We start from the raw sequence: 27521 nt of genomic DNA, 5'->3' as shown, positions 1-27521 counted from the left end.
TAAGATTTTTTTTTTATGTTGACACTTAGATTCTGACAGAATGGAAGACTATATGTAAATGAGTGCAGAGAAAGCAACACATGAGGTGGTGTGTGTTTGGTTAGAGTAGTATTTCTAATGATACTCATAGATCGCATTTTTAAACAGTTTTGCTGTTTTAAATAGATTTCTATGTTTAGAGACATCTTTCATATCCGATAAATTGTTAACATGAAATCAGCAAGAGCTACAGATATACTATTATATGTGAAATAATTTTTCTCTGTATAATACATTTAAAAAACCTTTAAATAATTTAAAAATCATAATTCTTGCATCTGTCATGGCATGGTTCAGAGCAGACATGCACAATGTCAACTTTTTTAAATCCCTTTAAAAACAGGCTGCGCCTTTTTGAATCTGTTCTTTTTTTTTTCCTTGATGGCAGCTGCTTTCAAGTGTAAAATCATTTAAAAGGGCAGGGAGAGGCGGATAAAAGTAATAAGGAAGCATAGAAAAGGTGGCCAAAACCATTCTCGGTGTTCCGCTGTGTGGAGGCTTCCAGCTCTGGGGTGTTTTTCAGGTGATCTTGGCTGTGAGTTTCCAGGGGGAACCACCTAGCTTGAGACAAGACAACACAACCCGAAGAACCTTCTCTTCCGTCTTCTTACCATGGGGTAGGGAGTTAGATTCAGAAGGCTGCTGTCGTCTGTGATGGACAGAACGTACATAGGAGTAAGGAACAGACAAAACAAGCCGATACTTAACAAGTGGCTTTAAAAATCCATCACCCTGTCTACCACACTCCAAACCTCAGTGATGTTAATATTTGGGACCAGTTAGAGGCTATCTCAAGCACTGAAGGACTTTGTCCATGCTTTGTTGTTAGAGGTTATCCCCAGCAGTGCTGTTAGAGGCTATTCACAGAAGGACTGAAGTAGTGTCCTTGGCCTTCTCTCACTTCGGATGCCTCCATCAGTTGGGGCAACCAACTACATTCCCAGATCTGGCCAACTGTCCCCTGGGACAAATATTCTAAGACTGAGAATCCCTGTTTACAGTTCAATTGAAACTGCTCAGAGACAACCTTTCAGTTGGGAGAAGTTGCACATACCTTAATAGAAGCAATCCAACATGTGAGCACTCTTGGCTGGTTTTGTAAGCTTGCCTTCTGTGACCCTCATCCATCACTCAACCTCACTAAACTTTGATGTCCAGTGTGTGAATTTGGGTTTAATAGTGAACAATACTTAAGTGAAGATTATAATGAACTATCTCAGTTAAATAGATAATTTAACTATTTTTCTTTGCATAGGACCATTTTCTTGGTTCCATTCTACTTCCTTCATGTCTTGGGAAAAAATTCCAGCTATTTTCTGTTATGTCTTTCCACATCTATATGTGCATATATTTATATACATACATATACATAAGACATATATGTATAAACACATAACACACACATATATGCATTAGGTTAGATTGATAACTATTGAATCAACACTTTTGGGATCAAAATTTTAGCATAATAACAAGCAGAGGAAGAAATGAACCAGAAGGCTAACTGGCTTTCCCGAGCTGGGTTCTTAAAACCTACTGCAGTCCAAAAGAAAAGGAGTTAGGGAGGTTCTGGGAAAGCAGAATTGGCAAGCAAGGGTCTCAGAGACCAGAGGACTGCAAAGTGTTAGCAGGAAACCACCAGCAGGGGCAGAGCTAGCGCGTGGTCTTGATGTGACAAATGGATGGTTGACACTGATGGCCGTCAGGTGGCTTTTCAGAGTGCGGTGGGAGGGTCCCCTTTCCCACTGACCACCTTAAAGGAGATGGAACCTTGGCCAGGGGCACTGTCCAGTGTTAGATGGTGGCATGGATACAGGGAGGGGGCACCACAGACTGACTGTTTTGGGCTGGTTTGTGGTCGAGGTTTGCTTTTCTTCATTACAGAGCCGGGATGCTTAGGAAATGGTTGAGGACAAAAATAAACCCCGGCTTCCAGATCCTCTCCTGAAACTATTTTCATCCAGGTACCTGAGTGCCCTCATCTTCCCTAAAGTCTCGTAAGTGTCAATGTGCTATGCTTATTAGCAAACGAATACTGTTCACCCAAACTGACAGGGATCTTGGCACTGGTTCAATCTGTGATAAATTTAGCTGTACCCTGAGATGCATGTTTAAAGCAAAGGAGAAAATGGACGTCCAGCTGGGCATAGCAAATGACTCTAACACAGTCCCCTTTCTTGTCTCCAGTGATTAAAATTCCCACAAAACTCGAATTCTTTAAATGTGGAGAAAAATAGGTTCATTTTTATCCTTTTAATTGTGAAAAAATAATTTGCAATAATCTGGGCATCAATATTTTGAGAGCTAAGACTACAATCTCTTTCTTCTATATTTAACTTGTTTCAAAAGAGTTAGGACACTGGAGAAAATGCCAGGCCCTATGCATGAGCATGGGCATCACTGTGCAGGGAGAGCTCTCAGAGGCCAATCATATTTTTAGAAAAGAAAGGAATCATACATAACTCAGTCTTTCATCATTTCTGGGACTCTTATTTTAACTACCAAATGGTCAATGAACTTAACCTAACTGGATGGGGCTTTGAAGAGTAGCTCAGGATCTCTTTAGATAATAGCTACACTTCCTGAAATTCAAGTTCACTGGCAATTCAAGGCTTTTTGAGAGCAGAGTCATCAAAACTAGGAAGATATTTATAGATAAGAATGATCTCTCTCTCTTACTGACTTATAAGATCTGTCATCTAAACTCCTACATCTCCCTTCACTTTTCATGTGCACTGTTCACATCACATAAAGAAATGTCTACTGTACATTTATAAAGGAAAGTATGCATGCATGTACTGTTCCCATAGACTATGTCTTGCTATCTTTTTTTTTAATGTTAAAAGCACAGAGGTGTCATACACAAGTATGGAATTTTCACCAAGACTGTCTTGTTTACAGTAAATAAAAACTTCTTTCTATAGATGAGCCTTTTATACTATTGACATTCTTCCTATTCAATCTTCTCTGTAGGGGTGTGTGTGTGTGTGTGTGCGTGTGTGTGTGTGTGTGTTGTGCACACTCATATGTCTCAAACACACACACACACGTATATACAGGGTATCATATGCACATGCATATGTTTCACTCACAAGTGGACACGGTCTTAAGATGGATGGGAAAATGCTGACATTAAACAAAGGTCATGCTACCTATTAAGGATGACTACGGGCTTGGGGTGTCTTTGATGTGCATCTTTCACACGTTTGCCTAGCTTAGAGCTTGTCTGATCATCACCCAGGGCTGAGGAGAAACAAGAGCTTGAAAATCCTTGGCACAAATCCAGAACAGCTTTCTACAGCCTAGGAAGGCTATACGTGTAGTGAGCTCTACAATTCATCAAGCAGCAAAGGCTCCCCAGAACCTCTGAAGCTAACTGAACTCCGAGTAAGGATGTCTCACCACTTGGACTAATCCTGTCTCTGAGTTTTGAAGGGCTGCTGAAAGAATGTGAGCAAAATGGAATGTTTCCTGACTCATTGTAAAAATCTCTGGGCAAATTCAGATGAACTTGTTAGGAAATTGTTGATTTTTACTGTAAATATATGTTTAGATGTGACGTGTTAAGGCTCCTATTAGTTTTTTTTTCAAAAATACACAATTTCACAAAACTGTAACTAAAGACAGCTTTAAAATGAAAAGTGAGAAAGGAAATGGAGGAAAAATAGTCTAGGAGAAAGTGAATGGAACAATAGATCAGGAAATTTAATTGTCAGTAAGTCCACGAACCCTGGCATCTCTTAAGAAACAGTGATGCTGTTTCTCCATTATTCGATTTCTTTTCGCCAACATTTGCTATGTACATGACATTTTGAGAAAAAAGGCAGATATAAAACTGAGAAATTTTCAAATTGTAATCTGAGTTTAAAGCTGTATTCTCAGACACAAATGAGAGAAATGATTAGACGGGAACTATGATTGTCATTGTCCAAATTCTTCTAGTCATATATATATATACACACATATATGCACATATATATTACATACATATACAAATATGTATAGGGAACACATTTTGGAAGCGACCCTCAAACAACAACTGTAATAGCATCATCTGAGTCCTTTGAATGTACAGATTATTGACTTCACCCCGCATGTTTCTCAAACAGTGGGTATGGTGTGGAGCCAGAAAAGCAGATTTTTCTTACAAGTTCCTAAAGCTACTGATTGTAGTAGTACTTTCTCATTGGGACCACCAGCCCCCAAATAATGATATGGAGATTTATTTTTGATTATGAAATCTTGGCCTTAGCTTAGGCTTGTCACGCTAGCTCTTATAACTTAAATTAACCAGTTTCTATTAATCTACATTCTGCCATGTGGCTTTCTACCTTCCTTTCATTCTGTTTGTCTGACCCCTCCATGTCTCACTGGCTTCTTTTACACACCTAGATTCTTCCCAAGTTCCTCTATTTCCCTGGAAGTCCTGCCTAACCTCTTCCTGCCTACCTATTGACTGTTCAGCCCTTTATTCAACCAATCAGAAGGTGCCCTGGCAAAGATACATCTTCACAGTGTACAAAAAGATTAGCCTACAACAACCGATGTAGCAGACATTGAGAGCTAGTAAATTAACAGAAGATCTACTAAATGCAAGGCTCTAGGATATGCTTAATTTGATTGTCAACTTGATGCGGTGTAGAATCATCAGGAAAACAAATCTCCAGATGAGTCAGTGAGGGTTTATGTGGATGTCATTAGTTTTGGTGGGAAGATCTACCCTATAGGTGGGCATTAGTCCTCCATGAGGTCCGGGACTGAATAAAAGAGAGAGATGAGCATCATACTCATTGTTCTCTTTTCTATGGAAACAATTTGAGCAGCAGCTGCTGATGCTTCAAAGTCACCTAAATATGCCCACTTTCTCTAGTTTCCCCACCTTTACATGTGCTTCCCACCCCCTAAAGCCTTCCCTCCTGTCACCCTTCTCTGCCCTTAGGGGCTGTATCCTCTGGAACTATAAGCCAAAGTAAGCTGTTTCGTCAGGTGTTTTTTAGTACAATGACGAGGTAAGTAACTGAAATACCCTGTGCGGAGTAGTGAAGATAATACCAGATGGGTTTGAAAAGAAACATGGCCCCTGGCCTTAAGGAACTTTTCTTGTCTCTCACTGTGAGACTACATTTACAAAAGTACAAGAAAGACCCAAATACAGTGCTGTTTGCGGGGGCAAAGGTGTTACTTCCATTTAGAGAAGAGCACCATTCATGGAAGATTCCTGTAGGCCGTGGTGATCATTCTTGGTCACAGGAACGAGAACGTGTGTGTTTGTTCAAGGGGGTAGGCCTTCTGAATGAAGGGGATAGTATGAACGCAGATACAGGGCACCTGTGGCAGCCTACTTCAGGTTCAAATAAACAGTCTAGTCAAGGTGGACTGAAAGGTTTATGAAGGAGGGGTAGTGTTGTGGGAATTCACTCTGCCAATGACCTTGGAGTGTCTGGCTGGATAGAAGGGCCTGAGGAGGGGGCGCATGTTCACTCTCTGGGGGTGGTCAGAGACTGGAAGGCTGGTTCCATTCACCCCCAGGCAGAACGGAGGACAACGATGGCTGTTTACTTTGTTCTGTATCCTGAGTGTATTTCTCCCCATTTTCAATCTTAATAAATCCTTGATACCCTTTAACAGACTCTCGTGGATTCGCTTAACAAGTGGTGCACAACGTTGTTAAATGACCCACTTAAATTACCTACATAGGCCCACAGTCTCTTGCTTCTCCACGTTTACATGTGCTTCCCTTCCCCCACATCCTTCCCTCTTTGGTTGATTCGTAATCTCCCCTTTGAGATTAGCTTCAGCTGCTTATTTATATACATTTTCTGAGTGCTCCATGCTTTGGACTTTCTTCCTGTTCCCATCCCTTCTATAAACAATTATCTGGGTAGATTAACTGCTTCTGATCCCATCTTCTTGCCATGTTAAAAACAACTGTTGATGAAAATCTACATACATTTATCCTTGCTATCTCTTTATCTCCTGTTCATTGAATAACTCCCCTCAACCAGTCTTCCCTGTCCCTAGCTCCAAACTGGGTGCTTTGCTGTCACCATCAGTGACTACCTTTCTGCCAAATCCTTCAGATTTGGCAGTTTTTATCCAGCTTAATCACCCTGCATAATTAGCCATTCCTTCCTCACAAATTTTTTTTGATTCATTTTGCAATGCTCTTTTGATTCTCTTCTTTGGATCCCTTTGTGAACAGCTCTTCTTTCCCCTCAAGCCTTACATTTTTTGCATCACAAAGCATTCTCTTGGCAAATTTCCCGTGGACAGTTGCAGCTGTCTGTCAGGCTCCAATGACCACTGTTCTGAAGATACTCAGATCTGTTTCCGGTTTTCCTGGATCATGTCTTCCTTCAACACTATTAGCCATTGAGCATCACCCTTACCTCCATGTCCAACACTGTGGTCATGTTCTACCTTGAGGGCTCTTGCTTCCTTCCCTCCACTTAATGACCGATGCCGTCATTCACTCTGCTATCCAAGACTGAACCCAGATTCATCCTTGATTCTGCTTGCCCCCTTATGAATCATGTCTGACCTGCCATAGCTTCCTCCTTTGTCCCCTGACATTACACAATATCTGAAGCATGTCTCGTCTGGAATACAGCGCTTGCCTCTTAACTGAATCCTATTCTAGAGCAGATTCCATTCCTATGGATTCTAATGCGTGCCACCAGCAACTGGATTCCACGCCAGAGTGAAGACACCACCACATCCCACAGACCTCGTTAAGTCAGAATTGGAGCAAAAGTGAAACTGTCCTTCAGGCTTAATCTATTTCTGCTGATTTGTTTTGTTTTATAACAGCGTGCGTTTAGAAGAGGCTCGCCCTTCACTCCCCAGCCTCCTTCCAGCCTTTGTCAGTAACCTTGTGGGCTCCCCACAGGTGGTTCCATTTGTAATCCATTTGACACAGCAAGCTCATCATAATTAATGAAGCTCCCTGCAGTACTGCCAATGACCCAGAATGGAGGACAGGAGAGTCACTGAAGCAGCCCAAGGAACAGCTGAGCCGGGAGACCTGGACATTGCCTGCAGCCATCCATGGAGGTGCCACAGAACAGGGCAGGGGCACTCTCCTCCTGGGTACCCACGTCTCCAAGCTCAGGATGGAAGGACACCGACAGAGAAAGCAATGTATACAATGAAGGTGCCTCAGGGATGGTTTGAATCCCTGTCCTTGGCCACTCTGCTTTATTTCCCATTGAAACCAAAAGTGAACATTTGTTGAGTAGGGAGTGGGGGGAGACATAATCAAGTCTTGAAATGAACTCGGGGCCACTTCTAAGTGGAGAACTGGAGGCTGAGCTGGCAGGGGTTCACACGGCTAGCAGTCCAAGCACAGGAAGCCAGGACCCTGAGTGACATCTTCTCCCCTTTTCTGTTTCTAACACACATGCAAATGGAATAAAAACAGAAAGGAAATCAGCCAGAAAAGAAACAGATGGCTTGCTATAATGGTTCTCAACCAGTTAGAACCAGCTTTTGAGAACAAGGTTCTACACGAAAGAGCTGGAATAATTTTTTCCACACATCACTCCATTTCCTGCACACCTTCACTCAGACCTGCAGAACACACAGATTGCCGGTACGAGGAGCCTCTGTGGCTGGCCATCTCGGTTTCCACAGTCAGAGGGACGAATCTGGATGATTTCTGAAATGAATTGAATGGCACTGCCATATGTGTCTGTCAAAAAGTATCTCAAGAGACTGGTGATCCCTCCCTCAGGGCCTGTCTGGCCCCTTCCTCCGATTCTCACACTCCTCTGCCCACTGACAGCATGCTGGGAGTGGAGGCCAACTTGCTAAGTGTTTGAATTTCTCCACAGAACGAGATGCCTGCATTTCCAAAAGCCCTTTGCCTCAGCTATTCTTTTGATTGTTAGAATGTGACTGAATCACTTCCCGCATAAATCTTTGTATTTTCATTTTTCCAGATGGATTCATGATTTAAGACCTGGTTTTATTTACTTGGGCGATTATTTCCTTTCATGTTTTCACTAGTAGTACTAACACTTACTGCTGTTGCTCTTTTATGTTACAAATGCATTGAAAGGTCCAATAATTTTTCTGCTTATAGAATATAAAAACATTCATTATTATACCTCCTATGATTTTTGAAAATCACCTAATTAAAATGAAATTTCTGTTTTTGTTTTCTGTCAACACACAGAAATTCCGAAATGGCCCTGCGGACTAGCACTAATTGTGGAAGGAAGGCTTAAAATGGGTTCACATAAAATAGAGACTTCGTGGCATTCATAAAATTCAGACTGGGCACCGTGGGAAGTTACCCTCCTGGAAAGCTGAATGTATGGTTCAGTATCAGGACAGGGTAGTCCATAGGGGGGCTTGCCAAACCTATTGATCCTAACATGTGCCCCAAATGTGATGTTCCAGAGGCCTGTGCTCTGGCCTGGAGCTCAAGATTTGACATGGATATGACCCGTGGTCTTTGCAAGCTGAGTTCTACTTGCTGCTGGATTGGAGTTCTGAGCACGTCAGAGTGGACCAGCTAGTTAATGGTAAGAGCAGTTTCCACCAACACGGCAACAGCAAAGCATCCCATTGAGCGTCTGCTGTTTGTTAAGATTGATGACAGGCATATGGCGTACTGCCTCTTTAATCCTCAAGCCACCATCTGAAGCCTTCCCCCAACCAGGGACAAGAAATCTGAAATTTCCAAAAGTCCAACAGCTTGCTCAGGGTCACATGGTTGAACAACGACAGAGCCAGAATCTGAACTCAAGTCTAAGTCTTACTGAAGCCCTTCATCCTAAACCCATACTTCTCAGCAGCTTCGTATGTGTGGTCAGAGAAATCCTCTGTTACTACATGTCTACTTTCTTCCAGTACTCTAAGGCACACTGACTGACTGGCTCCTAGGGGGCGGGGGATGGGGGGGTTGGCCTCCTGAGCAGGCTCTTGGGGCTTGCTTGGAATGACCTGCCTCCTCCCCTGCCCCCTGTTCCGACCCAGGCCTCCAGCGCAGTACAGCCTATGCTGCTTCTCAGCCTTTGTCTGGTGCTCTCGCCTGCCTCCACCTCTCCACCTTCTGCCGAGATGCTCTCTGAGCCAAGAGGCCCTTCAGCTCCGCTGCCAAGTCCTCCCTCTCCCCTCCTCTTCACTCAGCTTCACTGGCTCCCAGGCAAACAGTGTACCATCCTCTCTCCTGCATAGGCTTTGTTCGCTGGAAACAGGGGGAGCTTCTTTCTTGCCTCTAAAGAGCCTTTCCCATCCTCTTGGTACCACTTTCTGAAGCTAATGTTTCGCTCATGGCTGCTCTAGCTGAGTATGCTTCATGTAAAGCACTTATTATTTACTTTTGGGCACAGCTTCAGCCCTGGAATCCTGCAAAGCTGGGTGAAGATTTAATAAACATTTATTGTTTGTGCCAGGTGGTATTCTAACTGTGTTCCAGGCTCCAGATACGGGGGATCCAAGAGTTAACAAGATCAGGACCATCCCTCATTCTGGTGAGTATCCCTTTCCATGTCTGTGTCAGGTTGCAGTCTCTCAATCAACTCTACAGATGGGCTGCATGAGTTCAAATTCACAGCCCAGTCATTCTACTATAATCTGTATGACATTCAAAAACCTTATTAATCCCCATGTCTCAGTTCCCTGTAGATAAGGAAAACTATAACAGAATCTCCCTACATCATTATCATATTTAAATAGGGGGCTGGGGATACAGCTTGTGGTAGACTACTTGCCTAACATGTAAAGACCTTGCTTTAACCCCTAATATGAGAGAGAAAAAACCCAAAAGAATTATATAAGCCAACATAGCTGATACATATGAATTACTCAGGATAGTGGCACACTGTGTGTTCCTAATATATATTAACTCTTCTTCTTCTTCTTATTTTTATATAACTGAACATGTAAATAGAGAGATATTCCTCCACTAGTCTATAAACTTTATGCAGGCAAGAGCCATGTTCTTGGTCCTATTGTGGAGGCACATCCGGTGTGTTGTTTTCTATGGTGCATGACAGGTCTGGCAGGGATATGGGCATCCTCTTTCAGATCAGTGTGTCTTTCTACCTCCATCACCGAGACGACATCCCATCACTTTCTCTCTAAGGGAGAGAAACGTTCGAGGCCTTCCTCTCTCTGTGGAAAACACTTGCATTACCTTGCTAAGAAGCAGGTTCCAAGGTCAGCATGTTAAAAACATCCTCTGCCTCCAAGAGTCGTCCCAGGACTCACCTTGATTTTTCAGCGGTAAAGGCATGGTTTCCCTGAGTTTGCTTAGGAGGTTTTTCATTTCTCGCATGTCTCTGTAAAGTCGATAAAGAGAAAGAAAACTCAGCTGTGCATTTCCCAAACGAAACCTCGAGCGGTGTGTTCTACTGGATGAATACAGGGTAGGTACATCGAATCATACCAGCTCTAGTTTCTAGCTGACACAAATTGAAATTACTTTGCTTTTATGAGAAAGAATATCTGAGAGGATGGGCTGCAGAAGAAATGGAGTTTCTTGCCAAATGTTTCCTCAGGGGGGATTCTGTTCCAGTCCTCAGCATCTCTGCCTTTGGTCCTACCTGGCTGAATTCAGTGGAGAGTTTTTATATTGAGGACAGTACTATGGATCTATGGGGAGAGGCCAAGGACACGTAACTGGAACAGTGGGCCCCTGGGGGAGTCAGGCTTCGGGACGCACCATTGAGGCTTACGGCCAGATGGCTGGGCTTCTGTGCAGATTACTTGCTGTCTGCTATTTTAAGACTCCCCCTTGCCAAGAATTGAGTATTAGCAGGACAATAAATTATTATTACTATCATTACTATTGTTGTTGTGTGGTACTAGGCATCAAACCCAGGGCCTTGTGAATCCCAGAAAGTCTCTCTATCAGTGAACTACATTCACAGCCCTTGTTTCTTTGAGAAAAGTTCTCAGAGGATGGCCTTGAATTTCTAGCTCCCTTGCTTCAGCCTCCTGAGTGCTGGGATGGGCTTATGCCACCAGGCTTGGCAAGGGTTACATTCTGAGACCTCCAGAGAAGAGCTCTTCATAGTAGAGATACTGGGAGAGAAGCCATTGGGGACCATTGATGACCTGAAGTCAATTCCCAGGACCCACACACTAGAAGAAGAAAATTGACTCTTGTAACTTGTCTTCTGGCCTGCACATGTGCAGTGTAGCACATACACACACACACATCACACACACACACACATGCACACACACACATCACACACACACACAACTTGTCTTCCCAACCTCATGTGTACAGTGTAGCACACACATGAACATGCCTGCGTACCTGAGTGCACATAATTAAATAATAAATAGATAGGCAAATACATTTCTTTAAAAACATGTTTATGGGGGAAGAAAATTCTAAAGTCGAACTAAAGCTGGTTGAATAAGCCTGTACTTACAGCTTCTCATGAGTAGAGGCAGGAGGATCAAAAGTCTGAGGCCTACCTGGGCTACAGAGTGATTCAAGGCCAGCCTGAGCAACTTAATGAGACCTTGTCTCAAAACAAAAAATTGAAAAAGAAAAAAAAAAAAGAGTGGGGGGACTGAAGATAGAATGCACGGGTAGAGCATTTACTTAGCCTGGGTGGGACTTTAAGTTTAATATCTAGTACAACAAAAGAGGAGAGAGAGAGGAGAACCCCCAAATTAGAGACTTTATAGCTACTTTATTTTTCATTTTAAGTTGAGGAAAGATCCATCATGCAATTTCCAGCTTGAAATTTTCAGTCTGTCTCACAAAGCACCACTATTCTGTTGAGTAGCGTTGGAGGAGCACTGTTGGGAAAGGCCACAGACCCAAGCTGATCCTCTCTCTCTCTCTCAAGGTTAAGATATAAAAGGGAGCTCCAATCATATCAAAAGGATATTAGCTCAATTTTGTTCATAGCAGCTTTATTCGTAATAGCCAGAACCTAGAAACAACCTAGATGCCCCTCAACCGAAGAATGGATAAAGAAAATGTGGTACTTTCACACAATGGAGTACTACTCAGCTGTTAAAAACAATGACATCAGGAAATTTGCAGGCAAATGGATGGCACTAGAAAAGATCACTCTGAGTGAGGTAACCCAGACTAAGAAAGAAAAACATGCTTTGTTCTCCCTCATAAGTAGATATTAGCTGTAAAGTGAAGGATCACCAGGCTATAATTCACAGACCCAGAGTGGCTGGGTAATAAGGAGGGCCCAAGGTGGGACACATTTATCTCCCTGGGAAGGGGAAATAGCCAAGATCTCCTGGGTGGACTAGGGAACAGGTGGGGATGTGAACTTGAGAGATCAGATTGCGGGATAGATGGAAGGGGAGAGTACTGAAAGAGATAACTGGAAGCTGAGGGGGTGGGGCAGTTCAGGGTCAGACGGAAACCTGATGCAAGAGAAACCCATGAATCTACAAGATGACTCCAGCTAAGACTTGTAGCAATAGCGGATACGTAGGTAGCCTGAACTGACCATCTCCTGTGATCAGATTGGTGACCACCCCAATTGTCATCAGAGAGCCTTCATCCAGTAACTGATAGAAACAGATGCAGAGACCCACAACCAATCACTAGGCTGAACTCGGGGAATCCTGCTGAAGAGAGGGAGGATGGATTGTAGGAGCCAGAGACATCAAGCACATCACAAGAAAACCCACAGAAACAACTAACCTGGCTCTTAGGAACTCACAGAGTCTGAACCAACAACCAGAGAGCCTGCATGGGACCGATTGATGCCCTCTACATATATATGACAGTGGTGTAGCTTGGTCTACTTGTGGAACTCCTAACAATGGGAGCAGGGGCTGTCCCTAACACATTGGCTGGCTCTTGGGAATTTATTCCTCATACTGGATTCCCTTGTCCAGCCTTAATACAAGGTGAGGTGCTCAGTCTTACCTCAATTTAATATGCCATGCTTTTTTGACACCCATGGGAGGCCTGCCCCTTTCTGAACAGAAACAGAGGAGGAGTGGATTGGGGGGGGTGAGGAGGGGAGGTGGAGGGAGGAAATAGGAGGAGAGGAGGGAGGGGAAATTGTGGTCGGGATGTAAAATAAGTAAATAAGAAAGAAAGAATAAACAAACAAAAACTAAAGGGAGCTCAGGTCTCAGGCAGCATTGACTGGAAAAGGAAGGGAAAGCAGCCTGGTGAATGGATAGAAAGACCCCTGGAGCATTCGGAATGGCGTCCAAGGGTGTGAGGCTGATGGAGTGTCATGGGCACAGCATGCAGATGAGGCAGCAGGAAGACCATGGCATCCGGAGGCGGGGCCACCCTCAGTCATGTTTCCACTTAAGATCGCCAGTCAGGTTGAATGGGAGGGGAAGGACGAAGCAAGCACCCCTGGGACCAAGTCCCATTGTCACCTTGCACTGAATGATCCCTGGGCCTCCCCTGCACCCAAGAAGAGAACCTGATAGGGTTGGCTTCCAGAGAAGGCAGTTGCTAGTGATTTTTTAAAGAGCTCTCCTGGTAAGTTAAATGCCAGATCAGTTTGAGACACATGGAGCTTGGCAGAGAGAAAAGGAACACCGAAGAAGCTCATCTCAGGCTTCCCTCTCCCTTATCAAAATCTGGACTTCGTTCTAGCCAGCAGCATTGCGAACACTGCAGTCTATCCTGCTCTACATTCACTGCCATGTAACATTCATCTCTCTCTCTTTCTCTCTCTCTCTCTCTCTCTCTCTCTCTCTCTCTCTCTCTCTCTCTCTCTCCCTCTCTCCCTCTCTCTCCCTCTCCTATTCCTTCCTCCATCTCTCCCTCCCTCCCTCTCCCCCTTTCTTTTCTTTATTCTTTTTTTCCCCTTTGGTTTTTTTTTGAGACAGGGTTTTTCTGTGAAGCCCTGGTTGTCCTGGAACTCACTCTGCAGACCAGGTTGGCTTCGAACTCACAGAGATCCACCTGCCTCTGCTCCGAAGGGACTAAATGTGTGTGCCACCATACCCAGCAATTTCTTAGAGTGTGAGGTATGGATCTAACTGCTATCCAAGGCAAATGAAAAGGAAATGGCTTTGCAGATGGCTTCTGCCCTGACCATGGCATTCTGACAGATGCACTCCTTTTCTCTGGGAACAGACCAGAGAATTTTCTATTTACTTATATAAAATAATTTATTTCTATAAATTAAGATACATGACTCTGTCATCATTTGTTCATATTTCTATAAAATGGAGACAAACAAGCTTTATTGTTTGAATTATTGGATATTGAAGTGTATACAGGTGATATTAATAGCACACAATTACCACATGCTCCAATTTCCTATAAACACAGAAATTTGGTAATTAGCGTTAGAATTATATTACAACCTGAAAGTGGAACCACAATGGCTATAAATGCCATTGTGTGTTCCATTTCTAAAAATAAAAAAAATAAAATGTTCATTATCTTGTCAGTGACTCATACACAGAGAGGAACATGGAGTAGAATCACCCCGTTCATTCAGCTGCTTTGTGCCAGCTCTAGGGACGTTCATAGCAAAGGGCATAGGCATTACTGTGAAGGCTACATAGGACCTCATCTTTTACTTCACAGAATAGTATTTTCAACATGTTGATGAGTCCTTGCTCTTTTATCATTATTGTTTCCTCAATGAAACAGAATCACCATAGCATTTTTCCTTCCTAGAGAAAGTCCCTCTTTAGCACTAAGCTGTGTAGGTCAATGCGTTAACTCACTCTGACTCCTAACATACCATCAACTATATTTCAGGAGAGAAAAAAGAGGCTGTGAAAATCTGTGAATTGGTCAAAATGCAAAGTAGGACATTCCAAATACCCCAAACCTAAGAATCTATTGGAAGTATCTTTGGGTAATTCTTTTCTCTCAAACAAAAGGTTGGTTTAGGAACTGGCCATTGGGTGAACTGTGATGGAAATAGGCCTTCCGTTTTCTCTTCTAAGAAGTGTACTGTTTCCTTTTCTTTTTGAGACAGAGCCTCCCAAGTATTGGGATTATAGCTGTGCAGCCCTGGCTTGTTTTCATGGACAATGGAGATGTGATGTGTTGGGTGGAGGTAGGCAGAGGTCTAGGAGCCTGAAACTGCTGTAGATCCTGCTAATGTCCCCCTATAAGGTAGGGACTACTTACTTACTGCAATTTGAGCACAAAATGGTCCCAAAGGTTTATATGTTGAAGGCTTGGTCCCTAGCTGGGGGCCCTGTGAAGAGGTGGTAGGACCATGAGGACTCTGACCTAATTGGCAGGTTAGTGCATTGATGGACAGATTATTTGGCATTATTACTGGGTGGTAGGGCAAATGAGGAGGTGGGGCACAGTTGGAGGAGGTAGGTCATATGTCATCAGGGGTAAGCCTTTGAAGGACACATCTTGCCTCTGGCCCCTTCTGCTTTCTCTCTGCTTCCGGGTTGCCATGAGCTGAGTAGTGTCTTCTGTTCTAGGCTCCCTGTATTGTCTCAAGCTTAAGTGCAATGGAGCCAGCTACTCCTAGACCACAGTCGCCGAAATCAAGAGCCGAGACAAGTCTTTCACCTTTGAGTTGTTTCCTCAGTGATTTTGTCATAGGTACACAAACCCGACTACCACCTCACCCTCTCCCCAGGTTTCCCTCTGCAGGTTAGGCAGACTCAAGGTTCCTGCCAGACTAGCTGCTCTGTCATACGGCAGTGAGCCCTCTTTCTCCTGAACCTGGAATAGAAAACCCTGCACTCTCAGTGGCCCCTGAGAACACTGACGGCAGGAGGGGGTGGCTTCTGTCCAGGGGAGTGTCCCACTTACCTTTCAGTATTCTCGATGTCTGTGGAAACCTGCCAGGACTGCTGCTGGCTATCTAGAGGGGATGAAGAGTCCTCCAGGGCAGGTGTTTCAGCATTCTCCTCAATTTTGTTGTCCAAACTCTTCGCTCCTCCACTAGCTTCCTTTCCTAAGGAAAAGGTATTTGATAAGGAGATGTGGGTAAGACATTAGCAATGCAATTTCTTTACTCAGGATGTCATTACAAAGACTGGCTTTGCTTTGAGTCAAGTGCTTCATTAATTCTAATGTCTCTCTGAGTTATAAAGTAAGTGTGTGTGTGTGTGTGTGTGTGTGTGTGTGTGTATGTGTGTGTGTGTTGTGTATGCACATTTGTGTATGTATATAGTATGCTCTTACAACATTCTGAACTGATAGTTGAGGTCAACATCACCTAAAAGTCAAAACGAAATTTAGGGCCTGACCTTTGATGAAGAGTTGCTTTGTAACCTATCTTGAGTGACTTAGATCCCTGTCTTGGGAGCAGGGATTTAGCCTGTGAACACAAGCCGGGTTTTGGTTTTAGAGTCAGGAGTGAGCAGCAGGGTCAGGAGCAGGTGACACTCAGCAGGAAGTGTGGGAGCTCCCCACTGTTCTCTCTGATCTCAGACACTGGCTTTGTCAGGCTACAGCAGAGCATGGACTAGCCTTTCAATTGCTTGGCTCTCCAGGTCCTTTAACACAGCAGTCTATGTGAAGAAAACCCAGCCCTATGATGCAGCCCTGTGATCTCCTTTAGACAAGGACTTGTTGTATAGCCCTGGATGTACTGACATGATGTAGCCCTGGCTGGCCTCAAACTCATGGCAATCCTCTGACCTCAGTTTGCTGAGTGCTAAGCCTACAGGTAGACAACAGCAAAAGCTCTACCAATAACTGCGAAGCTGCTGTCCAACATTAGGCCTTGGAGAGAAGCTATCTCTTGCGTTTTATACTCTTCTACTTAATTTTACTTTTAGTACACAGATGTAATTCTAGAGAAATTGAAATTGCTGGCTATCATTGAGCATGTATGATATACAAGCTTCACTTACTGCCTTTTAGCTCAGTCTTACCAATCCTTTAAAATAACAACAACAGCAACAACAACAACAACAACAACAACAAAACCGTCAAACCTGTGAAGAGAATGGCTGCTCATGGGGAAAATCTACCTTTTCTGTAGGAACTGGTAACAACTCGGTCTGTCCTCCTCGGTCTCTTAAGTTAGCAACACAAGGAGAAAGGCGCCCACCCTGAAGCGGGACCTGTGAACCCTTCCTCAAAGCACAGCAGAAACTTGGAGAACTCAGCCACAGCATGAATACAAGTTGCCTGGTGGGAAGTGTTGGTCCTCGGCAGTGCGCTCTGTGCACGTTGATCCTGAGGGGATGTAAGCTTGCCTGAAGAATGGTTTTTACAATCTTAGGTTATGCTGTTGGGTGGGACTCAATTAAGCATATGATTTAGTATGTCATCATTTCACAGTCGGAGGGCAATGGGCTCTTAAAGCCATTTGCATTTGTCTCCTGGCCCAAGTGTCCATTCACCACCCATCTCTGGGCAGAATTCATTTGTGGACTTGAACCTGAGCTGGGTGATTTGGGAGAGGGCCGCGGGGAACTCCCAGGAAAAGACCTCTGCTTTTTAAACATTTAATGGCTAGGTACCAGGAAGGCATGTATGGAATGTACTTTTGCCTGAAAATTTCAGAGGGAACCTGTGGAAAAATAGCCTTTATGTGCCTCAAAATACATATTCTCCCACCTCTTCTACTGTGCTCGCATCTACATTCTATTGGCTACGCACAGAAATCCATGTTCAAACTAAGTTTCTCCGAGAAGTTGGATGGCATTGTTCTCTTATCTTCTATTTATATCCAGAGATGCTTTTGTATGTCGTCTATTTATGGATCTCTGAAAAGTTTTAGGGTATAATCTTTCAACTTTTGAATCCGAAAATGCCTTCTAAATATGCCTCTCTGTGTGAACTCCTTCACGTTAACTCTTCTTGGCACTTGATTAGAATTCACCCTTTATTTTGAAAAAATTGCATATAAGTTGATATCTAAAATTACATATGAATTTTTACATATATTTTTGTGATGAACCATTTAAATATAAGTTGCAGGCCTTACTTCACAGGGTCCTAAATACTTTAGTATATATTCCCCGATGAACAAGGACATTATGGATGGAAGGTGGCTCAGTGAGAAAGAGACTCTGCTGCGTAATGCATAGACCTGAGTTCAAATCCCTAGCACCCGGGCAATAGGCAGGCATGGTTGCTGAGTTACAGTCCCGCACTGTTCTTTTGCCTGGTCTGTCTCAGCATCTAAGACCACAACAGAAAGAAGAGAACAGTGTATGTTCATCTCAGGTCTTAAGGGTGGCCCTGAGCCATGCCCCAGGGGCAGGTACTTCAAGGTCATAGATAGGTAGGACAGTTGCCTGCTACATCTCTAGGGACGGTGCTTCAAGGTCATAGACAGAACAGCCATCCATTACACCCCTGCTCTTCAGGAAGAGGTAAGCAGATCCTGGGAGTTCCAGGGCTAGCTGGCCTAGCCTAACAGTGAGCTCCAGGTTCAGGGAGAGATTCTGTGTCAAGTGAGTAAGGCAGACAGTGATATAGGAAGGTGCTCAACATCCTTCTTTGGTCTCTGAACACACAGGCATACACACTCACATCAAACATACAAAAACTGGAGGAAAAGAAATAAGGATGTTTTATTGTATTACCCACCAAAAATGATCAGACCAAATAATTCTAAAACTTTGGTTGAATACAATTCAATGTGATTTGATAAATACAATATTATTAGTACCTAGTCTGTATTCAAACTTGTCCAATTGTTCCAATAATGTTCTCTTTAGCTTTATTTTTAAGTTGAGAAACCTAACCAAAAGGCTATGGACAGCATTTACTTTTCGTGTCTCCTTGCGTTCTTTCATTTAATGTAGCACTCTTTTGTTTTTTATCCTATGAATATTTTTCAACCAAGAGGAGTCCACATGAGTTATTTTATAGAATGCCTTTCTTTCTATTTGGAGCTGTCTGATGATCCCTGAATCTAAGTGTGTAGTAAACATTTTCAGCAAGAATACTACAGCAGTGATACTGAGTCCTTGGTTCACCACACTGGGAAATACGTAAGTCGTTTGATCCACTGTTAATGAGGTTAATTTGGCTAGGATGGCTAGCGACAACTTTTATTATTGCAGTCACTACTTTCTCTTTGTTGCTATAAACTATTGGTCATTCCTTGAGATAGCACAAGAGCTTTCATTAAAATATTTTGAGGGCTAGGGCTCAGTGGGTGAAGTACCTGTCATTCAAGTGCAAGGATGGGAGTTGGGATCACCCTAGAACCCATGGAAAGCTAGGTGAACATGGTGACTGTAATCCCAGTCCTGGAGAGGTGTAAGTGGGGGATGCCAGTGACAAGATGGTTAGTCAGATCACTACCTCACCCAATCACAAAGGTCCAGGTTCAGTAAAAGAGCTTGCCTCACATTGTTTCCAACTTGGTATAGATAGTTATTTTTTAATGGATATGGCAGACTCATGAATATAATGATTCTTTCCTTTGCATATAATGATCACACACATTTTAAACTTTTCATCATCTTAATAGCTCTTCTTCCGATATTGGTTATTGGTTACATTTGGTGTCTTCCTTTAACAGTGTTGATTTTTTTTTTTCTTTGAAAATCTGGTCATTCCTGGATGTCTGTTCAGATGTCTTTGAGCATCGCTGTCTATCCTTCTACCAACAGTATCCTGCTAATTGTGGAGAAGGGGCAGGGTGTGTGGTTGGACAACATGTGTCTGAAACTCTTCTCATGGGTGCGAGATGTTCCCATCCCAAGGCCCTTTGTCCTGGGCTCCCTGTCAGGCTTGTTTCCTGTGACGCGTTTCCTGCCACATGTTTCTAGGGTGGAATTCCTGCTGTAGAGAGAAATGCTACGAAGTTTAACTTGGTGCTGACTATAATTCTGAACTCACTTTCTATTTTTGGTCATTCCTTGTCCTTGTGCGGGCCCAGCATTTACACAGAATACTGCTTTAGTTCCCAAGACCAACACTGGGAGCTTCTGCTGGGAGTCAGTGGTAACCCAACTCTTCTAAGTGCAGTTTCAAATACTAACTCCAACCCTTTTAGACACCCTTCCAGTGGTTTGTGTTTCTTGACTGGGTTTGAAGTATTTCTGGATTTGATTTCATTTTTTTAGAATTTCTCTACCATGTGAATTTTGTTTGTTTGCTTCTTCCTGAGTTTCTTCTCTGCCCAGTTTCCTCGGTTCACTTATTCCTAAATTTCACCAAATTCAACCCCAAGTGCTTGTCTGTTTGGAGAAATTCTCTAAACTTTCTGGTTTGCTCAGGTACTCCTTGTTTGTTTTTCAGAGTTACGGGAGATGTTCTGAGTTTTCCAGCCTCTACTTTCTTCTTTTCCTTACAATTGACAGAGTTAGGAACAAGGGACTCTTCCAGACCCTTCCTAAACGTCCTCCTATAGACTCTCCTACGCTTTCTGAAAGCTGGATGAATGTTCCACCCTAACTCTGACATCATTGGACTATGCCATACATTTCTCATCAACTGAGATATGACATTATTTCATAAGGCAATTACTCCACCCTTATAAACTAATATGGATTTATTCTTTTCCTAATATGCTTTTCTGTTATTTTGATGAAAAAAAATTTTTTTTCTCACCTAGAGAGGGAAATATCCATAAGTTTAGGTCAACATTTCTGTTAAGTTTTCCTCTTTAGTTACATCCCCTTTCTGCTGACATAGGCTGGAGAATGTAAACAATTCATCTACGTATCCAATAATCAATACTTGAATCTTTGCTCCAGGCACTGCATTAGATGATGGGGATACACTCAAGACCATCAAAGTCTTTGGAGGACAACAGACAGGAAACCATGTAACAAATGACAATCTTATGTAAGGTGCTATCATCAGCACCATGAGAATGCTTGAGAGACAAGGACCAGCTCAGACTTAGTGTTTCAGGAGCAGCTTTCTTCAGGAAATCATATCTAAATTATGACCCCCAATAAAGTTCAGATATGGTCCAGGGGGAAGGGACAGGTGTGGAGCTGGATAGAATGGTCCATATTATCCCGGGCAGAAGGATACACAGAAAACGACAACTCTCTTGGGATTCTACAAAGCAGTTCAAGATACTTTGTGTGTGCCAGCGTTGGGTGCAGGGGGCAAGTATGGGGTATTGCTGGTGGTCTATGAGACTGGAGAAGTTATCAGGGTCACTTTGTAGATGTTCTTTTGAGCTACATGAAAGACTTAGCAGAAAAGATGGTGCCCTACCCACCCTATCAGTAATCAGTTTGAGGTCTTTGCTCCCAGCTTCCCTCCTTTACCTTGTCTGTCCTTGGAATGGACTCTTGTCTAACACCAGGTCGGGCACCCTGCCTTGCTCTTAGGAAAGGGATCAGCATGCTTCCAAATGGCGATTTTAAAGCCATATTTTGCTTTGCCTAAGAGAGTGACTGTGCATCCAAAATCATTTCCTATTATGAAATGAAAAATTCTGTCCCCTGAAAATCAATTTCAGGCCTCAGTGAACAAATATTTGCTTGGAGGAAGGGGATAGAGACGAGGATGAGAGCCTGCAGAGTACCTTGAAATCGTGCTAAGATCACTGTTTGCAACTAGGCCACTGAAGTTTTGGCCACTTCCCTTCGGGTTGTGCAAAGCCTTTGCTTTTGACTCCTTGGGGATTCATATGTATTTTTAGCCTGTTTATGGATAATATAAGAGGCATGTTTGAGGGAAAGTCAAGAGAAACCAACCATGGAAAGGAAGGCTGGATATTCTCACACTCCTTACAAGTGATGAGTCTCTCAGGAGGAAGAAGCCCACATCAGGTATGAAGCTTCTCAGGAGAGCCACAGAGACCTCCAACCTTACAAGTATCAGGCATTGGCTAAAAGGCTGGGTGGGGATCCTTTGGTCACACCCGCCTCTAGAGATCTCTTCTCTTTTCTTAGCACTACAGTCCTTTGTCTCCACTTGCATTTTTCATATATTGCTCCCTTCCTTCTCCTTTGTCTTCCATTCTTGGTTTTTCCTCTTTCTTCAGCCACCCAGTGGCAAAGGGAGATACTGTCACTGACAGGGTCTCCTTGTGGGTCCTTAGTTTGGCCTCCATGATCCATCAAATCCATATTATCTATGTGGGTACTTCTGGGCAGGAATCAAAACAAATCATTCTTCTCCAAGCTCATTCTGCATCACTGTCTTGTCATGTCTTTGACGGCAGTGGCAAGTTTCCTATGTCCTATGTGCTCCTGATACATCATCTCTTAGGACAGTCCTCATAGAAGAGACTTTCAGGTCAGCTTTTGTACTGACTGAGGAGAACAGAATGGACAAGGCTTACTTCCAGATACACAGCTGCCTATTCAGGACGGCTTCCATGCTCACATGATTCAGCTTTTCTGACTCTGCATAGGGCAAAGATTTAAAGAAACATAGGGTTTATGTTAAGTAACCTACCTGCACCCTCTCATGCTTTAGAAAGTATGTGTTTTAGATGGAAATCGCTCCTACTAATTCCATAAGTTGTTAATTTATGATAAAAGATAGTTTCAAGGCTTTTCTACATGATAAGAAGATATTCATTGTACCACAAAGCACGTGGTAGAGGATAATGAGTATACTATACATGGGGCTCCTCTATTGCCATAGAATCTGGAAATAATTTCCAACTCAGAAGTGATGAGGCACTGACTCGCCCACTTCAATGCTCACTATCCTTTTCTGTCTTCCTGTGGCACTACAGGGCCAGTGGTGACCCAGGAGTAGCAGCTCTCATGCTGGCCCCATGTAGCTGTCTGAGAAAGCAGAAGGACCAGGTTCCCTTAGAACATGGGAGGGAAAATAATTGAAGACACATGTGTGTGTGCGAGGCTTTGCTCTACCTGGAGCATGTAGCAGGGCAGAGCAGTGTGTAAGATGCATTTCCCATGTAACTAACTAAATTGCAACTTTTCCATAACGGGCGTCAGGGTCAAGCTGTACAGTATCTCATTACATGAAGTTCTGTCCTATGGTGTAGACAGACACGGAGATAGAGTTAATAGATGTTTTTAGGTCACCCTTAGGATTATAGAATCTGGCTATGTGTATGTTCTTTAGAAAGGACAAGCTTCTTGGTGGAAGGTCTTTCGTGTTTGTGGCGAAGTTGTCTCTTTTCTGTCATTCAGGTCAGATTCAAGGATATGTCCGCAGAGGACTTTGATTACCCCATCTGATGTAGCCATTCCATCCGAGTCTGTTGCATTGTCTTCAATTTCAATTATCTGCTATTTGGGAGCTTTGGAAAATTTGATTGTCTATGCTTTTCCTCATTCCTCCCTTCCTTTTTTCTCCCTCCCCCTCCCTCTCTCCATCCCTCATTCCCTCCCTCCCTCCCCCCTTTCTTCCTCTGGCCTCATTTTGTCTCCCCTTCCCTCCCTCTAGACCACATACTCCTTGAGCAGAGGGCCATTACAATCCCCGTCACTACAGCCTTCCAGCACCCAGAGGCCTAACTCACATATGATGGATGAACAATGAGCATTTGCTTAAAGAATAAATTCATGTTTTCTCTTCGAGTTTCAATCATAGTTTCTATTTTAGGGTTTATTTTGCTTCATTTCTTCTAACTCGCTGTTCTATTTTAGTATCAATTGCTCCTTCTCACACTGGAAAATAAAGTATTTACTTGTGGCTAAATTCTATTTTTGTCTTTTTTTTCTTGTTTCTTTCATTTGTGTGGATCATTTCCTTTACATTACTCAGCATGATTCTGAATACACTGGGCTCTCTCCTGCCTGTAACCCATTTCTGTCTTGGGTTCATCCAGTATTTCACTGCATCTGGACCATGAATTCCCATCAGTACATCTTGAATTATCAATTCCCAGGCTCCCAATCCACTTTTGTAAGAATATTTGTCAATTTTTAACATTTCCCTGTTTTTCCTTTTGGTGATCACATCTCTACATATTTTTAAATCTGAATTTACCATGGCAGTACATTTCAGTGGAAGAATCCATCTTATTCCAGAAAGATGGGGGTGGGTGTGACTCTTGCCCTCAAATGACTCAGGGAGGGGGGCATTTTTTCTGTAAGCTGTGGCTGAGAGGTAAGTAGAGCCAGAGAGGGCAACGTGAGAGCAACGGGAGACGAGAAAAAGGGTGGAAAAAGCAAGTTCACATAAAAAGGAGCTCTTTTTAGGATGGGCAAGTTCTCATAACTAATTGAGTGGGGAAGAGAAAGTGAGAAGAAAAGAGTGGTCGAAAAAGCAGGATTTTCCCATTCCCTTAGCAGCCCGCTTCCATTTTCTGCCAGCCAAATGAATGAAATCTGTGAGCTCACTTCATCTCGTGGCAGGAAGCAGGCATTAGCGGTCAACATAATGCATGCAAGCAGTAATGGGAACAGATTTCTTACCTAACTAGGTGTGAAGAGATGAGAACAAATATTTTTCACTATAAACACAGAAATGATATTATAGGAAGCAGTACTCCAATTTTCAACTTAAAAGTGTTAGAATATCAAACTACAAAATGACTAAAATTATTCCCATCTGTCATCATCCTATAGAAACACAGCTTTTCAGAGCTACACTCTACCTGATATAACCCAATAATGTTTATTAAATGTAGGTTTTTACCTCATATAGCTGTAATCTACTTTAATTTTGTTGGCTATGAAAAAGGAAAATCATTTTAGGAATATTTTTCTTCATTTCTTTGGCAAAAACATGATCTTGCAAAAGCATATAATATTTCCAAATGCCTTGTGCCAATCAGACATATGAGATAGCAAAAATTTCTATACACAGAGCAAAGAATATGCAAGAAAATCATTTGAAATGCTGTTGTGACCAAGGATACAGAATGTGATTAATTGGAAGAGGACAATCTTCATTATTAAATACAAGCTCACTGTGGGAGCTCTAAAATTATTTGGGACATACTTTCCCAGAAAAAAAAAAAGCTGTACTCTCAATTCCTGAAGTGACCTTGTATGCCCTTTATCTCTAAAAAGTAAACGTGTGCTCTGACTACACAATACAATAGGAAAACTAAGTGAGATGTATAATAGCATATGAGCTTCTGGTAGAGCTGAGGAGCTGCCCAGACATAAGAATAAACTACGTGTTCAGATATCTATGAAGCAGTTCAGTTTCAGTATTTAATCCCGGCCCAACATTGACAGGGAGGCATTGATATAAAGCTGTTTAGAAACTCAATTACAATGATATTTCCTTTCCTTGATGGAAATGAAAAGCTGAAGAAGAGAGCAATGGTCAGCCATCGGCATCTACCCAGAGGGAAAAGAAAGGTGCTCACCTAAACATTAGTAAAACATCAGCTTTTCTTATAACGTTAAAAGAAACAAATCAGGTAGAGGTTCTGAGCAGGAAGTTAGTATGAGTACTGCAAACCTCTGGAGCCTCTGGGGACTACCTGACTTCTGAAAGAGATGAAGGTAGGGTGGAGAGGAGAGGTTATAAGTTAAGGTACAGTACTAGTGGGACTGGGGAATGTAACTCAGTGGTAGAGCATTTGCATAGTGTGCAAAAGCCCTGGGTTCAACACCCAGTACTGGAAAGGGGGAGGAGTAAGTGGAGGAGGGGAATGAGATGGATATAAAGATGCTTATGGGGAGGCTGGAGAGATGGCTCAGCAGTTAAGAGAACTGGCTGTTCTTCCTGGAGGATCTGAGTTCAATTCCTAGCACCCACGTGGGAGCTCACAACTGCCTGAAATTCCAATTCCAGGGTATACAGCACCTCACACAGACATGCATGGAGGCAAAACACCAATGCACATAAAATACAAATCAGTAAACTATTTTTCAAAATATTAAAAAAAGAGATTCTTAGTGGATGTTCTCTGTCTAGATCATTCCTAGCCTGAAGGTACAATAGAGGTACCACTGTTTGGATAAACAACATAATGTCTTGGAAAAGTCATCTGCCATCTGAACTCTCAGAGTTAGATGTATAAACGGTCCCTCTCTGCTGATATGTGACACATAGATTTAATTATATGTAAAATGCTACGCATATGTATCAGTATTGGGAAAGAAGAATTGCCTCTTGATAGTTTTCCTGTGGCTTCTCCCACCGCACCTGGAATTTGTAGGCATCTTTACTCCAGTCTCTACCTCGTGGCTCCTTCAGGTCTATCCTCACTTCTCCGTCCACATCTCCGTGCGAAGGCCTGGTAGGACAGAGTCGGCCACAGTCTCAACTACTCCTCCAGCACCACGCCTGCCATGCCTGTGGTCATGCTCCCCACCACGATAATGGACTAACCCTCTAAAACTGTAAACAAGCTCCCAGTTACATACTTTCTTTAAAAGAGTTGCCTTTGTCATGGTGTCTCTTCATATCAATAGAGCAGAGGCTAAGACACCAACCTACCCAAATAATGCAAAGAATGCATGGCCCTGAGTGTGTGTATGTGAGGGTGTCTCCTGTTGGGTTGCCATGTATCTGAACACTCAATTTTTAGATAAGGCACCAGGAGTGTCATGAGGCTGATCGTTCCAAACCTACTTTCTCTTATTAACCACAGACATGAAGACGGTAATCCTTGAAAGATCAGCCTTTAGGAAGATGAAGGAAAAGAAATAATACTCATGTATTGAGAGACTATTATCCTGTCTTTGGAACAATGTAGCAAAACTCCTGCTTTTAGCTCTGGAAGATATGTGTATACGTACACATATATGCATATGCAAAATTTGATGTTTACTACTACGTTATCACATTATTTTGTTGTCACCAAGTGACAATACTCATTTGATTTCATGTCTTTAACTGCTTGTCGTCCAAAGCTTCTCCTCCCCCCAGCAGCTTACTGAACTTGCTTGTCTTTAAATTTAAACCACAGGCCCTGACTACATTCTATGTATCCTTAGCTCCCATTTTTTTCTGGCCTAAAGCACAGAAAGTTTATGCTCAGGAGGTTTCCAAGGAGTTCTTTGACAGACTGAAAAGAAACTGTAAGTCAGACACGTGGTTAATGGGATCTGGGGAGCCTTCCATCCTACCTCTGCCAATCATGTTAGGTATAGCACTGGCTGGATGGAGTGAAGTCTACTCCTAGCTTCACAGACAGACATTAACTGTGTAAGACAATCAGAGCCCTCCATGACTCAAGAAAGAAGTTGTTTCAGTTAGAATGAAGCCTGGATCTTCTGTGTTATAATTGGGAGAAGTTTCCCCTTCTTTATGAGTCAAATGATGTATACAGCCAATGATCAGGGCCATGGTAGTTTCCTAATGTGGGTGAAGGGCAGTTTGAGAGGCAAGTTGACATCTCAATGACAGAGCCTCACTTAGAACGGGGATCATAATATCATCAAACCTTGCTAAAGCCACACCTACCAGCTACTTCCATTGCTGAAGTCACTACATTCCTTGTATACTTTAAGGCAGGGAGTAAGTTTACCATTGCTTATGCCTCCATACAATTTGTTGAGTTTTTTCTTTTCTTTTCTTTTCTTTTTTTTAAGTCAGTGGGACACAATATGCAATTTACCTCTTTGCAACATTTCATTTAGAGAAACAAGGCTCTTGGAGAACATTTACTACCCTACTAAGACCTTTGTATATCTTTGCAGCCTTTGTGGATTCTAATGAAAGTCACATTCACAAGTGGTGAAATAATACATTTAAGGACCGTTCCTACCATGGTTTCAGTCCTGATGCATTTAGACAGCAGTGAGCTGGGCTT

At 42.8% G+C, this 27521-nt stretch overlaps 1 protein-coding gene across 3 annotated transcripts in view; it reads right to left on the bottom strand.

The window, feature by feature from the left end:
- Positions 1 to 402: 402 nt before the first annotated feature.
- The window catches only part of Rgs7bp (regulator of G protein signaling 7 binding protein), a 93412-nt gene continuing 66293 nt past the window's right edge, over positions 403 to 27521 (bottom strand). For 2 of the 3 annotated variants that reach the window (XM_059276539.1, XM_059276540.1), the window contains exons 4-6: positions 15752 to 15896; positions 10258 to 10328; positions 403 to 688 (exon numbers count right to left, since the gene is read on the bottom strand). In XM_059276539.1, coding sequence (XP_059132522.1) covers positions 597 to 688; positions 10258 to 10328; positions 15752 to 15896 — 308 coding nt within the window. In that variant the 3' untranslated portion in view covers positions 403 to 596. Of the gene's footprint in view, positions 689 to 10253; positions 10329 to 15751; positions 15897 to 27521 lie in introns of those variants that run through there. The other variant, XM_059276541.1, reaches the window with a different exon arrangement.

The sequence above is a fragment of the Peromyscus eremicus genome, chromosome 11, assembly GCF_949786415.1.
Source record: "Peromyscus eremicus chromosome 11, PerEre_H2_v1, whole genome shotgun sequence".
Classification (NCBI taxonomy): domain Eukaryota; kingdom Metazoa; phylum Chordata; class Mammalia; order Rodentia; family Cricetidae; genus Peromyscus; species Peromyscus eremicus.
This window is presented reverse-complemented; position numbering and strand designations above follow the sequence as displayed.